We start from the raw sequence: 16,763 nt of genomic DNA on the forward strand, positions 1-16,763 counted from the left end.
TGGCAGAGTTTCCATTCTGAGATGCCAGAAGAACAGAAAAAAAAAGAAGAGTCAGGGAGAACTCATGTTAAAATACAGTGCACCTTGATTTGAGCCTTTATGATCTCTTCAAAACCCAACCCTGCAAAGAGCATGCAAGTGTGGTTTGAGAAGAAAAAAAAAAAAAACTGAATAAAAATAAGAATATATCACATAAGTCAATCTCTATTTCAGGAAGTGATGCAAGCAAAGTCCACAGCAAATTGGGCCTCCCAGAAATACTCTGCCACCCACAGCATTGTGTAACCTTCCTTTGGTGTGAAACACGGCTGGGCTTAGCTCCTGCTAGCAGCAGTTAGCTGCACCCCCTTCAGCCTTGCTGAAAGTTAAAGAAACAACAAACAAATGCTGTTATTTCCCTCCCTCTCCAAAAGTGTGTCTGATTAAACTCCTGTTACAAAGCCCTATGACAGCCAAAGTGAGTCCTGCCGTTTCTGATAGGAAAACTGCCTGTTCCACATCCCACCAGAGCCCAAGGAAGGCTACTCTGATTGACAGCTGTTCATATTTTGGATCTTGCCTCTTTCACCCCACTGGAGCTCTTGACTTTCAACTTTATTGTTTGGGATTTTTCTCCATTTCTCTCATTTTCTCTCCCATCAGCTAATTTTCTTTGTTTCTTTCTACTCACAGTTTCCAAAACTGAATAAACAAGGAAAATATATGATCAGGTAACAAAACTCAACACCTGACAATTACACTTAGGCAAAACTCATGCGACAATTACAGCTGATAAATGACTATACCACATTATTTTTAATTTGGCTGCCACCATTGTAGGTCTTGCATATAGAATATCCCACTGCATTAACTCAGACCTGATAACTTTCTAAGCATATCTACACAGACTATTTCCTGGCAGAGTAACAGCTGCCTTAAAACTACTGACTAAGCAAAGCAGGACTAGAAGAGAGCACATTATTTGACATTATTTATCCTGCTCTCAGGATATTTGGTTGGATTTTTTTCTCCCCTACTCCTTTGAGGCCACAGCTTCCCACCGCTGCCGCAGCAACGGTTCATCTGCTATTGCTTTCTTGCTTTCTGAGCAGGGCTGGTGGCAGGAAGCCACAATTGCTCCCTGTGTTTATCTCTCCCCATCTTGCAGCCCTGACAGAGTGAGTCTATTTGGATAGCAAGAAGCTGTGGTAACTAAGCAGCTACAAAATTCAAAAGGGACATTTCCAGCTACTTGCACTGCTAAGAGTAAGTGCAAAGCAAGTCTTTTATAACAGAAAAAACATATTTTTTAATGTGAATGGAATGAGAAAAACAAATAGCAGGTTTTGTGTGGGTGCTTTACTTACATAATCTTAAACTAAATCTTCCTGCTTAAGAATAAAAGTTCTTCATCCTAGAGATGGTTTTTGCTGGCAAACATATTAGCAATAACTTCATATTCCAGTTAAAATCTACATATTTCATCTTGAGCCTTTCTGTGAGAAGTTCAGAACCATGCACAGCCCACGTTCCTTCCTTCTCTAGAATGTAGCTCCCATTTCCTTAGGGAATCAAACAGCCAGATCCACTTAACCGCTCCTTGGTATATTTAACACCCTGCCCCTGGAAGAACTGTTTCAACCAAATAGTTACAGAAAACATTTGAAGGGGTAGGTCTAAAATGCAAGCTTCAAACCCAGACCTCAGCTTTCCCAAAGCAGGTAGTGCTCAGATCTAGGACTTTGGTTGAAGGCCAGCCAGCAAGTCAGGAGTGGACTCAGAGCACATACTGGCACCAGCAGTGCTCCCGGTCCTGCCTCCTGTGCTTGGACTACATCTGTTATTTTCATATAGAAAATAACAACTGCAACAGTCTCCAAGAAAGACTAACAGAATGGTGATAAGACTGCTGGCAGTGGTTATTCTTCTAGATGGGTTATTAGAACCAAAGACAAAATTTTACATCAGTGGTGCTTCTGAAAAGTAAGATTTGATCCTATAAACATCACCGCAGATTCTAGGTCTTCTGCTCATGCATAGTCCAAAGGTTTGATGAGATCAGGGTGTAACTTTTACATCCCAAGCACCTTATCTTTAGAGAACTTGCATTATAAACAATGAAGGGTACATTTTAAAGAAGGGGCTATGCCTGCACTTTTGCAAAGGTAAGCTCTGCCTAATCTCTGCACATGCCTGTCTTCTGGACATCCTGCTACCAGCGCAGCCCCACAGGACCAGAGGTGAGTCACATGGGGTGAGGGCTGGTTTGAGGAGGTTTGTGCTTCCTTAGTTTTTCCATATGACACGCAAGATTTTCCAGTGCATTCTGTCTGCCTTTTACTGCTTCAGGGATGCAGAGCGGCCATAAAGTTGAAATTGCCCAATTAAGCAGGCTTTACAGTTACCCTGTGTTGCTGGAGTGCCGCAAAGCAGATTGAGCAAACTAGTGAAGCTGGATCATTACTGTGTCGAAACCAAGACACACGCATTTGTGTGTGTGTGCGAGAAAAACATTCAATACACGGGCTAAAGTATCCTAAATACACACGTGGGTATAGATTGTACAGGGAGGTACATGTTTCAGTGTCACGGAGCAAATTACAAGCAATAACCCTAATTCCCCCCGTTCTCTTTACAGGATGGCAGAGGGAGCCCCCAGTGTGCAAGTCAAGCTGGCACAGCCTGGGTTCTGTCAGGGCTGCAAGACAGAGGGGAAACACAGCAGCTGGGGCTTCCTTCCACTCTCCTGGGGCAGCAGAAATAACCTTCTGTGAACGAAACACAGAAAAAGGAAAAAAAAAAAAGCACAAAAGCATCCATGACAATTTGCAAATGGAGGAATCTAAACTCTCATGGGGAGAGTTCAGTGAAGGCGGCAGTAGGTGAGGGCTCAGACCAGCTCTATTTCTCATCACCTGCTTGTCCTTTACCAGGTCCCTTTGGCAGCCCCACTTCAGCAGCCCAGCTTTTTTCCCCATCCACTACTGGCGGGTTCTTGTTTCTTTTCAAGCCTATTGGTTGTGGGTGATGCTGGATGCATGTGCCTAAGGAGAGGATAGAAAACACTTTAGGGTGGTGGAGGCCTCTAGAGACAATTTCACTACAAATAAATTCTTCGGTTATCTTAATGCCAGGAGGCATCTCAGTAAAAGTGGTTTCATGTTTAAGAAAAATGCCTGCTTACTTCCAGGTTAATAACTTTTTTTTTTTTAATTAACAAAGCAGTTTGCCAACTATATAAACTATTGGTTACAGCAGTGCTGCTCAAACTGCCAGATGCAGCTACCAAAGGAGTCATGGAACAGTTCAAAAGGGTTGTAGCTCACAAAGAGTTAATCAATCCACAATATTTATATACTAAACTGTCGACAGTTCAAGGCAGTAAGTTTTTCTCTTAGCAAGTGGGTGTTGTGCAGGGCTTGCAGGATTTTCAGAAACAGACAAATCAAAAAGCAAGCCATGCTTGAAAAACCAAAGTAATATAAAATTGTGAAATGGACAACAACACCAGCCCCCATAGGATGGTGCCCATTTGGTGAGGCACTGCCTGTGCTGGGGTCACCCTCAGCTCCTGGCTCTTCCCACCTCAAGGAACTGGCCCACTCCGCCTGCTCCCTGGCAAAGTCAGACTAAAAAGTGTTGCTTTTGGGATCCACATCAAAGTTTATTGCAATATTTTTTCAAGCATTATTTTTGAATCCATGACAGTAATATAAATCAGCTGATTTCTAGGTGTTCTTTAGTACAGAGAAGTAGTGACAAATTTGAGTTAGTGCAAACACACCTCACTGTAGCTTGTCTACTATGTTTGAGGTGCAGGTCTTGCTTGGTGGTGATGGAAAAGCTACGGGAACATTAACATTCACCTCTATGGCAGCTGGCTTTAATGCCGACCCTAGTGTGATCCCACCTTCCATGTCACAAGGACACTCACAGCTACATTGGGCTACAAGCTAGCTGGCTTCGCCCTCCCCATCTCCTGCCACCCACATGCATTTAGATCAGCACTGAGTCTGCTCTAGGCTTGTCACAACCCTCTGACAAAGCAAAGAGAGGCAAAGGGATAAAAGGTAAGGAGAGAATTAGCAAGGAGGGAAGGGATGGAAGGAAGACGTGGAGTGGAAAAAGCTTGCATAGATCACTGACTGTGGTTTTCAGTTGTGTTTGAGGAAGCCTTCAATAACAAGTATTCTACAGGACTCCAAACAGATGATAGATGTTGCAAAGGTCACTTTAAGTGAACTGATTTCAAATCTAGATCAGATTAGAACAACTGGAGGTCTGATCACTAGATGGTTATGCAAGAGTCACGTGAAATCATCAACTGGTCCTTACAGTGTAGCTCGAGGGAAACCCTCTGCCCAGCCTTTTCTCTGGAGAGTTAATGCAGGAATAGCTGAAAGAAAATGCATTTCGAGATTAATTTTTCATTTTTAGAACATCCCATAAGGTGGTTGTTTCTTTTGGAGGTTTGGGAAAGAATAACTGCATACATTCTTTAGAGCAGTGTTATGTTGTTTGGACCAGAGCTACCTATCGAACAGTTGTCATATCACTACTTAGGGATATATGCCAACAAATTTGAAATCCAAACTTGCAGACATTAATAGGAACATAGAGAATTTAGATAAAATGTGCATTTCAAGCTCTAAGCAGGCCAGTTTGCACTGACAGTGCTCTATATAAAGCAAGATTTCTGTCGCTATGGTTTCCAAATGGCCTCATTGTGAGCAATCAATAAAGTCACTGAATTAAATCGTTAAATTAAAACTGCAGCTCCTGATGCTGAAGGCAAGGACTCCTTGTGCACATTCAGTCACAACTATAGGCTAGTTTGTTTAAGTCTTTGTACTCAGAGGATTTGATCACTGCATAGAGGAAATTCATGCATGCACATCCTGAGATCACACAGAGATGGTCTCTCTTTTTGCACAAATGATGGTTTGACTTTTTGTCCTGTTGAAAGGCAAATATCTGTCAAGATCATGACATACAACTAACTGCACAATATTATGTTCAAAATGATAAATCACTGTATAACATTTTAGTATTTTATTAAAGCATTATTAATATTATTTCTGTTACATATGAACTGTATGAATGACATTTTAAAAATTAATACAATACAAAAAATGTCAAGTTTTCTATGATTTTAGCGAAAAGGTATAAACACCTTTCAAACTGAACATCAACAGATCTGAAACGGGATGCTGTCTATGGATAAAAAAGCATTTGTATCAGCTCCATATGAAGAGGCAAAAATATATAATCACAATTAAACAGATTTTAGGATGATGGAATATTGTGAAAAATTGTGTTTGTGGCTTACCTATCTAAAATGCTGCTGACCATGGAATGGAATTACATAGTAGAGATTATATGAGACCTTTTTTCAAAACACTTTAACTCTTAAAATAAACAACTAGAAACTGAGTTCAGAATGCATAATAAACAGACTTAAAGAGCTTTTAACCCCAATCTTAAAAAAAAAAAAAAAAGGAAAAGTGCTTGTATAACAGTTCAGAGCATCTTTAAATCCAATGGAACACATTCTTTAAACCCTTAATACTCAGATGTACTTGTCCCAAGAACAACCCTGGTATGTCTGTGAGATACTCGACCTGTTTTCTTTCAAACCCCTCAAAATAATGGAATTGGTAGAACAGAAGGGTTTACTCCCCTTGATACAGACAGCATGCTAGATGGAAAAGAAATTTTTCAAAGACTTCCAGTGATAATGAACAGAAGTCCTAGTTACAAAAGGTAGAGGTACTTCAAAAAGCTTAATCTAATTAACTTTCAGTTAGATATAAACTATGAATCTATGTCATTCTGCAAACAGATCTCAGGCTCCTAAGTTACCTAAAGGCAGAGGTTTTGTATTCCTTGGAGATTTAGCATCTAAATCGCATATACATTTGAAACATTTTTGAAATCTGGCATTCATTTCCAATCTAAGCACCTGATTTTTGTGTGGTATAAAATCACCAGAGTTTGTATTTCTATACTTACATTACTCTCCAAACTCCTTTATTTGACAAGACTTTGTAAGCTTTCATCAACTGTGTCTTTCATGTGTAAAACTAGAGGCACCAATCATAAAAATCACAAAATCGTCTATGTCAGAAAGGACCTTTAAGATCATTGAATCTAACTATAAACCCAATACTGGCAAATCCAACACTAAACCATTTCCAAGTACCACATCTACACCTCTTCTAAATACCTCCAGGGATAGTGAGCCAGCCACTTCCCTGGGAAGCCTGTTCCAGGGCCCAACCACCCTCTGAGTGAAAAACCTTCTTCTTATACCCAACCTAAACCTCCCCTGACACAACTTCAGGCCATTCCTTTGGGTCCTGAAAGAACAATGGACTACTGTATGAGACTCTTTCTGCATGAATGTTTCAGTCCAGCATCATAGGACACATATATAATTCTTCTACTTTGTGTGTGAAACCTACTCTAGAAGAACACAGTACCTTACAAAATGTGAACTTTGTCTTCATAAATAAAAGCATCTGGTTTGCTGTCTAACCATCTGGTTTGTCTAAAGTTTATAGTCTCCTGAGTGTTATTCACAGGCCCACATATGATCAAGCCTCCACAGACATTTTTATTTGGTAAAAGCTTTCCCACAGCCCTTCATTTTTTCTATCTGTTTTTGATCTTGTAAAAAATGTCATTTTAATACGTGTGTTGTAATATTGTGTGTGTTTGTGTTTCTGTGAACTGTGCAGATCTCCTAGTGTGTAGATATTATGGGCTAGATTCTCTTGGGAACAGTGGAGGAAAGAACTACGGAAGAGTCATTTGGAGATACCAGACTCTACGACTTCTCTGCAGTCCCTGAACAAAGGGCTAGGTGAGGGTGGATAGATTACTTTAAAATGCATCAACTATTAACATCTAACAAGGCATTGACAACTGTTTCAGTTCAAGAGCTACAGCTGGTAATAGGTAACAACCACTTTGTAAATCCTACACCAGACAGGTACTCTGCTGTGTTTGACAATTCCATGATTCCTGACAGCATGCAGTGTCCAGATAACTTAGCTGTGTTCAGCTGTGTGTGAATAAAGTGTGTTATTATTTTCCCTTAATTCTACACGCTGTTCAGTCACTGCATTTCTGCTTGCTCTCTTTGTTTCATAAACACAAGATTTTCCATCCGGAGACCTTACAAAGCCTTGCCAAAAGGGTTCATTCTCCTTTAGAGTTCAGCTGCTCCAGTTTCTGGAGAAAATGTCTCAGTTCCCTGGTAGGTCAGTAAGTACACAACAGTTCACGAGCTCTGATACTTCTGCCTAATCTGCTCTCTTACCACAGGCAATGGAAAATGTTTCACTTGAAACAACAAACATTCAAAATCAGAAATAGAAATTACCTCAGTAGATATTAATATAACTTCACAGAAGCCTATGTCTTTCTGCTCTAAACCACGATTGATGTTTCAGCAAAGTAAGTGTGTGCATATTTAAGTCTTTTTCTGCAGTTAATAACAATAATTGCACCTTTTTATCTACTAGAAGTCAGTAGCTGTCTGTACGTGTTATGTCAAAAGTGGGATTTAAAGAGAAGTGTAGACCTACAGATGATGGAGTGCAGTACTGTATTTGCAATCTGAACATAACTAAGCCAAATGGAGCAAACCCCCCATATTTTAAGTGTGAAATAGGTGTCTATTTCTGCTGTCACTTTTCCCCATATTTCTTTAATATAAGAAAGTAGAAAGGATCCCAATAGTCCTGCAGAAGCTAAGACCCAGGATTTCTCTTTCTGCAGAAGAGTTGAGAGAGGGCAGCTGGATCCCACTGGACCCTGCTGTGTTTAGTTTCTAAAAATGGGAACTAAACTGAGAAGCAGCCTCCAGAGGCAGCAAAATACAGCAGGAAACTTGGAGATGCCGTTCTGTTCTAAAAAAATAAATTGTTTCATGTACGTGATTCTATTTACTTCTTTGCTTATTTGTGTAGCTTGGGGGTACTGGGTTGTTGCCAGGTCGGCTTCTTACAGCTTTGATTCCTGTTGACATACAAAAGTGTGAGTGTGTGAGCTCACGCACACATACTTAAAAGCAGCTTCTGTGAATGCAGAGGAGTAGAGTTTTAAGTAATTCTAATTTGCTGTCAATAGATTTCACTAAAGCCGTGTATGCTGCAAGAGAGATCAACTATATATTCTAAGTTTAAATCCTAGATCATGAAATTTTAGCCTTTCATATAGAGACAGATTCTAAAATGAGCCATAACTTTCCATCTGGAAAGTTAGTATGTTAACTGATAATACAAACTTCCAGCCATTGTAACTAGGATGCAAATTTGTCACAACTTTTTTCAGATTCCAGCAACAAGCCAGGTAACAGAGCTGAAACAATGAGCCTTAATCTTTGTCTATATGTTCAGATACAAGATGGGCTTTGTATTTCTTTTGTTTATTGTACTGAAAGAGCTAAGCTATTCATTCAAAATGAAAGTCAAGACAATAGTTAATTGTGATTTTTCCCAAGTAGCAATGCTAAGCCTGGTCCTAAGTAAATGACTGTATTGCTAATTATTTACATGCATTGAATTCCAGTGTGAATGAGCCTGTTACTGTGTCAATTTCTACATTACAAATTGGCTTGTGTTTTCAATCTCAATGCGACATTAACATTTTTAACCTGCAAATGGGAGTCAGTATTCACACCAATCAGGATAACCCATATCCTTATGTTCCAGAGCTTATGCTACAGAGTTTCATTTGAGAAGGATAATTAATCCAAAAATTTTGCTTTAGATTTTAAATATATTTTTAGGAAAAAAAAAATTTATTGCTATGAAAATCTTGTGTGATCCATATTTGTTTTCAGAACATATTTTCAAGGGCTGGGAAGATTTGTTTTCTGGCATGCATCAAACATTTTTCCATTGGCCACAGCATTCTTGCACTAATTGAGTTTAGAAAACTCTTCAGCTGCTGCCTGGATGAATGTGATCTGTGAAAAGCAAACCTCAGAAATAATGGGATCCATTAGCTAATTACACGTTATCAGCAAACATGCATCAGTTGCAAAATGTAATATGAGAACTATATTCTGGTATCCCAGACCTTTCAGATTATAAGAGCTGCCATTTAAAAAGGATGTATCTTCTTTCCTGAAATACTTCATACCTCCTAGCAAAGGTATCCACTAATTTTCAAAAGATACAAAATGGTGCAAGACCAACATTGCCTTCTGAAGAGATGATCTTGGTGTCTGAAGTAAAAACTTCAGAGAATTTGCTTTATCATGCATGAAATCTGAAGATATCTGTTCCCTGGTTAAAATTATCCACTCTGCTAAAAAACCACACAAAATCCTACAAAGTACAATCAATTGCAAATCAGGACATTCTGGTAGAAGGCGCGGATCTTTTTAAATGTGATTATGGACTGTGTAGAAGAATGTTTCTTTGTATTTCCCCTAAATGCTCCTTTCCTTTCACAATAATTTTATTTCCTATGACAATATATGTAGAAGTAACTGACTGTATTTTGCCATAGCTCTTACCTTTCTATTATGTTTCAGACAAGACATAAGGAAGATAATCTCACTATTTGTCCAATTATTTATCCACTGAGAGTATTTTCTCTCCTTTTTAAACAGGAGGAAATTTAGAGTCACATTACTGCTGGCCTTGTTAATATGCTGACCTTGACTCTTTGTTGCCTTACCCTCTTGGCAGCTACATAATTCTGTGCTAAGTGGAAGCTAAAATGCCGTCCTCTTTGAACGTTTACCTTCTGAACTTACAAGTGAATTTGATTTCAAAGATGACAAGATCCAAGTGGAGAACCAACATCATGATTTCACATGGAAGTCCAGTCACTTACTGTTTTACATAAAAACATATTTTTTACATAAAATCCCAGAAATAAAAAAACCCCACACAAGCACGTAAGTCACAAAAATCTTCAATATATTTGACTCCTGTGTTGCTGAATAAATTGTGAGCATTCAAGTAACAAATAAGTATAAATTTAAAGTTCATGGGTTGCACTACATCAGCCTGACAGTCTTGGAGGGCAGTGGACTGACACACAGGTTTTGTACTGCAGTTTTCCATATGCTCTGCACCGTCAAATTTCCAAACAAATAGATTCAATGCTGCTCTCCTGAGCCCAACTCACTGACTGCTTAGCTCACCTTTGTCCACCTCCTGCCATTCCCTTCCAGCCCTCCTCCCTGTGGAGCCCTGTTATGTACACAAGGTTTGTGCTCCTGTCACAAAGTGAAGCAACAACTGGAGACGTTGTCGGAAACATTCCTTAACAGTGTTACATCCTGCTGCCATACCCTCACTGTTTCCAGAAAACTGAGAGAGCAGCACCGCATGTGGCTGGTCCGTGGGACATGAGTAGGTCACAGCAGCACCTTACATCACAGCCTGCAAAGAGGTCAAAGCAGCTCCAGCAGAGGAGGTCAGGCAGTGAGACTCTCAATCCCCTAGAGCCTCACTAAATGCTCATGTGAAAGACTTAGTAGTTGTAAGAATTTTGTTGCTACAAAGATACACAACACATCATCTGTTAGTAGAATGCAGAATGACTGCGAAATCAAGGACTTACATTTGAGTAAAATCCAAATAGTTTTCCTTCTATTAGGAAATAATAAAATGTCCTATCTAGGTAAGTACAAACCTGCCTGCTTTTTAATGAGATGCTCTTTCTACTAAGAGTGATTTACCAGCAAACACACCTTAATTTCTCTGGGTCTGATTATTCCCTATGTAAGTCCTCACACTGGTGAGAAGTCAGGTTAACAAAAAAAAGAAGGCCACCAAACAAATGCCTTACATTCCACAGGTGCAATTATTTCACAAATAAAAAGGAAGTGAACACAAGACTTTGTAGGTGGTGCTTGGAGATCCATACCATGTATTCCTTTTGAAATCTGAGACACATTACCATTTTAGAGTACTCTGAGCTCAGTAAAACTAAATAGGGATATTGTTAGTGCTGGGACTTTTTGTAAAAGTATAGTATCTTACCTGAGGGGTTTCTTTTCCATTCTGCTATCATTTTTTTTTTGCTTGTTTTGTATACGGTGATATTCATGCTCCAATTAACTCTTACAATGCTACAGCCTACAACCCCTTAGCTCTTATTCCTGTTTTTATGCTAGAAAGCAAAGGGAACAAGCAGCACAAAGCCTTTAACCTTATCTTCCAGGCGAACTGATCACATATGTTGGTTACTGTCTTCTTTTGCTACTAGAAGGCAGACAGATACATGTACATAGGCATATCCCTGGTTTTCACACAGGCTCCTCTAGGATGATTGCTTTCAGTTCCAGGAAGAGCATGCAGCAGATGAACACCCAAATGAGGATGAATTTTAAAGACCTAAGAAAGCATGCTCCCAAAATATAAGTTTTAAACATTTGAAAAATACCTATTTAATGGTATACTTCATATTAAAACACAGGTCTTCAGTAGCAGACCTCAGATAATACCCACATAGGGAATAGATTTAGATTTGCTTTCTTCTTCTTTAAAAGTTCCCTGGGCACCCAACAAAACTGAATTACTAATGGCTCACCTTTGAGTTGATCGTAAGTCTTAGCTGAACCTTTTTGTCTAACTGGGTTAATTAGGTATTATCTTTTCTCTTTCTCACCTAAATAAAGGTTTTATAATGTCTTAATATTTCAGCTCCTGCAGCTGCTTTCATTGCGCAAGTTAAAGATCTCTGCTGTGCAGAGCCACCTATTTTCACAAAATATGTAAAACCTAAATTGGTTCTGAGATTTCCACTCATCTACAAAAACTAACTGAAAATGGCTAACAAGAGGGTGACCATTCCCCTTCCATGACAGAGAAACACTGGATGATAGACATGTGTGACTGCATGAACACTGTTCCTTAAGAAACAGCCTTAAAAAAATAAATCACTTTTCAGGTCACATGTTAAAGCTTTGTACAATCGAGGGTTTGAGATGTGCCAAATCTTACACATTCTGCACAGTCCTATTCACTTGAACAGAACTAATCACTCAAATTGCATAAAGCTAAGTGCTTGTTTAAATCCTCACATGACTGATGACTAATGTTCACTATTTAAAATCCTGTCCAAAGACAAAGGAACTGATTGTTGCATTTGAGCAGTCAACTTTCTAATTCATCATAGTAATTTAAATCCGTATCATTTAAAATATCTAAGAAGCGTGACCTCACTTCATCAAGAGATTCTCCTTTTGTCCTGGAAAATTTTGCATACTAAATACTACAGCATTGGAAGTAAAATATTTTCAGTCTGAAAGTGACTTAAATTCCGTATTTTATGACAGGTATTAAACAAGAAAAAAACGCAGACAGAAGCTAAATTTGGTGGGGTTCCCTGAATGCACTAAATCTAAAGAGAACTCTGAGTCGATCTTAAATATAACAATCACTGAGTATTTAAATGGGTATAAAGCATTGCCTGAATATGTCTCAGTGTACAGTGTAGAGCGTACAGTCCTAGAAGACAGGGTTTAATGCATCATCTTCTCCAGCTAACCAAACTTTAAAATTATAAAAGCTATGTAATTTGGATTGTTGCGTCTCGAGGAGGTTCAAAGAGTGACTGTAAGCCTTTCAGGCATGGCATCATTATGTTCTCTTTAAAGCAGAAGCCCATCTAGGTTCTGCTTTGTGACCGGCACCCACCGAAGTGCACTGCGGTGTCAGCAGCGGACAAAGCCTCTCGCAGGCTGCACACGCTCCCCATCCCTCCCGGGAGCCCTTCCCGCAGCCGCGTCCCCGCTCCCCATCCCTCCCGGGAGCCCTTCCCGCAGCCGCGTCCCCGCTCCCCATCCCTCCCGGGAGCCCTTCCCGCAGCCGCGTCCCCGCTCCCCATCCCTCCCGGAGCCCTTCCCGCAGCCGCGTCCCCGCCAGCGCTCTGCCCGCCGCTCGTGCCCCGGCCGGGCCCTGCCCGCCGCGCGCCGCCCCCGGGGCCTCCAGCGGGGCCGGGGCCCTGCGCTGCCGCAAAGCGCGCCAGGCGGGCGGAGGCGGGCGCGCGCTCCGTCGCGCTGCCGGAAGCGCTGGCGTTGTGCTTTGCGGCCCGCGCCCCTGATCCGAGGCCAGGAAGCCCCGTTCGGCCTTTCCGCGGAGCCGCCGCCGAGGGCAGGTGAGTGTCGGGGCGCTCCCGGCCGCGCCCGCCCGCGCCCCCGGCCGCCCGCGCTGATAACGCTCCCTCTCTCTTGCAGGAACAGCCATGCCGGCCAAGGGCCCCCTGCAGAGCGTCCAGGTCTTCGGACGAAAGGTGAGGCGTGGGCATGGTGGCTTGCACCGTCTGCTCCTCGCTCCCGGGCTGGGCCGCTCCTTTGGGCCGTTCGCGCTCGGGATGTCTCGGCCGCAGCACCTGGCCAGGGCCGTGCGGCGGGGCTTGGCCGCGGGAGGGCCGGCGGGGTGAGTCCCGCTCGGCAGCCCACGTGTCCCGCTCCGTGGCTGCCAGAGCGCGCCGTGTCCCTGGGGCGTTGCGGAGCTGGGGGGGAGGGTTTGATCGTCTCGGGAGTGGGTCTGGGTTGCCTCTCACCGGAGTCTTCGGGAGTGGCCGACGCTGCCGCCCCAGTCCACAGCGGCCTGGCTTACCACTGCTGGTATTCGAGGGCCACGCTGTGAGGTGGTGGCGGGAAGGTAAAGTTCTCACTGCTGGAATGCAGAGTCTCGAGTAACTCACGGTACCAATCTTTTGCGACGAAACGAGCCGTAAAAAGGTGTTGTAGAATGGAGGGGTCTTTTCCGTCGTGTACAACTAGATCTTGTAACTATAAATCAAACACTGAAACTTTTATTAAGATGTTGCCTTAATACTGTGAAGGTGTAAGGAGAAGTGCTGTTTTGTTTAGTGCAAAATGTTAGTTTCGGGCATAAGACTAAGATTGCTAGATGGTTAAAATGAAATGGAAGTTCCTGCTGCTTATGCAAAAATGGAATGCTGTGTTAATACACATTTGGCTTTTTAGAAAACTGCAACGGCTGTTGCCCACTGCAAGAGAGGGAATGGCCTCATTAAAGTTAATGGAAGACCTCTGGAAATGATTGAGCCCAGAACTCTGCAGTATAAAGTAAGCATCCACCCAGCGTCCCCCCTGCTTCCCCTTTATACATGTAATTGCTTGATACTGGAGATGAGTTGCTTGTCTTATTGAAAGTACCAAATTTTTGGTTGTTAACTGATTACCTAAAATACAGATGCTGTTATGAAAATTAAGTAAAGTGCACTTCTGTGATGGGGTGTTTTGTTTAACAGGTTTCACTTAATGTGAAGTATTTTCTGCATTTCCTATACACCTTATAAGCTGAAATAGGTGCCCTCATTGGAGCCCTAATTTTAAAAAGGTTGTTTAGAACTTTATACAATAGCTGCTGGAAAATGCTGAGAGAATCTAAAACTGTCTAGATAACTATAAAGTGGAGAAAACTACCTATAAATTATTTCAGGTCTTCAGTTTCAATGAACTTACTTTTTACGTGTAGTTACGGCATTCTAGTTAAACTGTTCCCTTGCTATTAATTCCCATGTGCATGTGTTTTGCTGTTAAGATATTTGAAACTGAAATAAACCAAAGACTTCAGTAAATGTATGCTACGACAGCGCTAGTAAATGTTAAAGAACTCTGCAAGCGGTGTACTTGACCTTGGTGTGTGCTTTTAAAATCAAGGCTCTTATTTTTCAGAGTATTTGGTAAGTTATTACAAGCTCTAATCCTCATTACAAATGAATTTTCTTTGTGTTTTGTTTCCCAGCTGCTTGAACCTGTCCTCCTCCTGGGGAAGGAACGGTTTGCTGGTGTTGACATCAGAGTCCGTGTGAAGGGTGGTGGCCACGTAGCACAAATCTATGGTATGGTTCTTGGTGTGGGTTGGAATGGGCAAAGCCACTCTAGTGAGTTGATGCTGGCTGGATGCCAGGTGCCCACCAAGCTGCTGTGTCACTTCTCTCCTTATCATGATGGGGAGGAGGAGAAACTAAGATGGAAAAATTCGTGGGTCAGGATGGCAGATTATTAAAGCAAAAGCAAAGGCTGTGCTGAAGCAAAGGAAAACAAAAGGCTTCTGTCAGCAGGCAATGTTCAGCCACTTCCCAGGAAGTGGGACCTCAATACCTGTAGCAGGTGCTCTTCCTTTGCTTTTACTGCTGAGCAGACATCCTCTGATATGGAATATCCTCTGGTCAGTTTGAATATCAGCTGTCCTGGCTATGTTTCCTCCCAAGATCTTGACTGCTGCCAGCCTAATGGTGACGGGGAAATGTTGTAGGCACAGCCTTGGTGCTGTGCAAGCACTGCTCGGCTGTAGCCAGAACACAGACCAAGTGAGAGCTGTCACGGGAAAATACCTCCGCCAGACCCAATGCAGCCATGTGTTTAAGAGGCTTGTGTTTGGGATAGTGACTTGCCAAACTCTGTTCTGTTTCTTTCTCCACTGTGCAAATGTAGTTTTTCATAAGGGCTTATTAATTACCTTTTATGTGCAAAGCTGTAACACAGTAAGCCGAATGAAGCAAAATGATGAAGTTTTGAGGAAATGCTTGGGAACTACCTTTACATTGTGCAGTGTGAGAGGATTTTGGGAGGGGTTTAGCATTAGAAATTGTATCCTTAGTTGTATAGTTCCATCTTGTTCAGAAGCATCTTTCAGGTGATGAACAAAGCTGGGCAGTTTTCCCCTTGCAGAGAAGGCTGGGAATATATTTGCATTAGCTGTTGATAAGAGTTCATCTTGACAAAAGATAGATTTGTTCTGCTCCTAATTTGATTGTAGTTCATGAAGTGGAGCTGATGCTGCATAAAAAGCAGAGGCAAATTTCAGGCTCAAACTTGGTAGCATGTGTTTTTCAGAACATTCATATTTTCATCAAAATCCTGATGTTAATGTTTTGACGGATAAGTGTGACAACATCCTGACAGTTATTCCCATTCTCGTGGTGTGAGTTCTGGTTACTGTGGGTTACTGTGCTAGTTTTTCTGTTCCAGCAAGCAGACTATCCTGTTGACCCTTTTGCCTCCTTAGTCTTTCAACACACAATCAATTTTATCTTTGTTGAAAAGTATAGGCATTTCAGAGAACTGTTGTCTAAGGATTTTGAAAGTTGACTGCTTGTAGATAGGCAATGATACTACTGCGTTAGTAACTCGGGAGAGAAGGTGATCAGACAGCTCTTGTGCAATGTCTTGGTTAGCTGGCAGTTGTCAAATCGACAAATGAGTCGTGGGTGGCCTCTTGGCACAGATTCCCTAAGATTTGCCAAAGGTCACGTGGAGTATGTGGGAGGGGATATTAAGGAGAGAAAGGACAATTTGGCAGTGAACAAAATAGCACATTTCTCAGATAATTGACACTTTGTGTTTAAATTTTGAATAGATTTGCAATCCTTACTGATCTTTCATCTTTTTTTAATAGCTATCCGTCAAGCTATTTCCAAAGCTTTGGTGGCTTACTATCAAAAATGTAAGTAACTTTGATTGTTGTATTAGCTTGAAGTGGCAGTGTGTGGCTTTTGGTTGTTCTATTGCAAAAGGTATTAATATGGTTCCATGTGCAACTGCTTACACTAAAGATTTTTTTTTTTTTAAACAGATGTTGATGAAGCTTCCAAGAAAGAGATCAAGGACATTCTAATCCAGTATGATAGGACTCTGCTTGTTGCAGATCCTCGCCGTTGCGAATCCAAGAAATTTGGAGGACCTGGTGCTCGTGCACGCTACCAGAAGTCTTACCGTTAAAATTGGTCTCTAAATCATGTGACAGTCAATAAACAAAAAGAATTTGATAATT

General features: G+C 41.5%; 1 protein-coding gene across 1 annotated transcript; it reads left to right on the forward strand.

The window, feature by feature from the left end:
* The first annotated feature begins 13,031 nt into the window (after nucleotides 1-13,031).
* On the forward strand, nucleotides 13,032-16,763 carry RPS16 (ribosomal protein S16). Its single transcript, XM_039571513.1, has 6 exons — nucleotides 13,032-13,110; nucleotides 13,190-13,245; nucleotides 13,949-14,050; nucleotides 14,733-14,829; nucleotides 16,389-16,436; nucleotides 16,566-16,763. The coding sequence occupies exons 2-6, from the start codon at nucleotides 13,198-13,200 to the stop codon at nucleotides 16,709-16,711; spliced, it is 441 nt and encodes a 146-aa protein (XP_039427447.1). The 5' UTR covers nucleotides 13,032-13,110; nucleotides 13,190-13,197; the 3' UTR covers nucleotides 16,712-16,763.

This window comes from Corvus cornix, chromosome 1A, assembly GCF_000738735.6.
Source record: "Corvus cornix cornix isolate S_Up_H32 chromosome 1A, ASM73873v5, whole genome shotgun sequence".
Classification (NCBI taxonomy): Eukaryota; Metazoa; Chordata; class Aves; order Passeriformes; family Corvidae; genus Corvus; species Corvus cornix.

Bases quoted from the DNA above. Each gene is read 5' to 3' on its own strand.
- RPS16 (XM_039571513.1), top strand. From the start codon at position 13,198: ATGCCGGCCAAGGGCCCCCTGCAGAGCGTCCAGGTCTTCGGACGAAAG. The intron at 13,246-13,948 runs GTGAGGCGTGGG...TTGGCTTTTTAG, and splicing joins TCCAGGTCTTCGGACGAAAG to AAAACTGCAACGGCTGTTGC. The intron at 16,437-16,565 runs GTAAGTAACTTT...TTTTTTAAACAG, and splicing joins GGTGGCTTACTATCAAAAAT to ATGTTGATGAAGCTTCCAAG.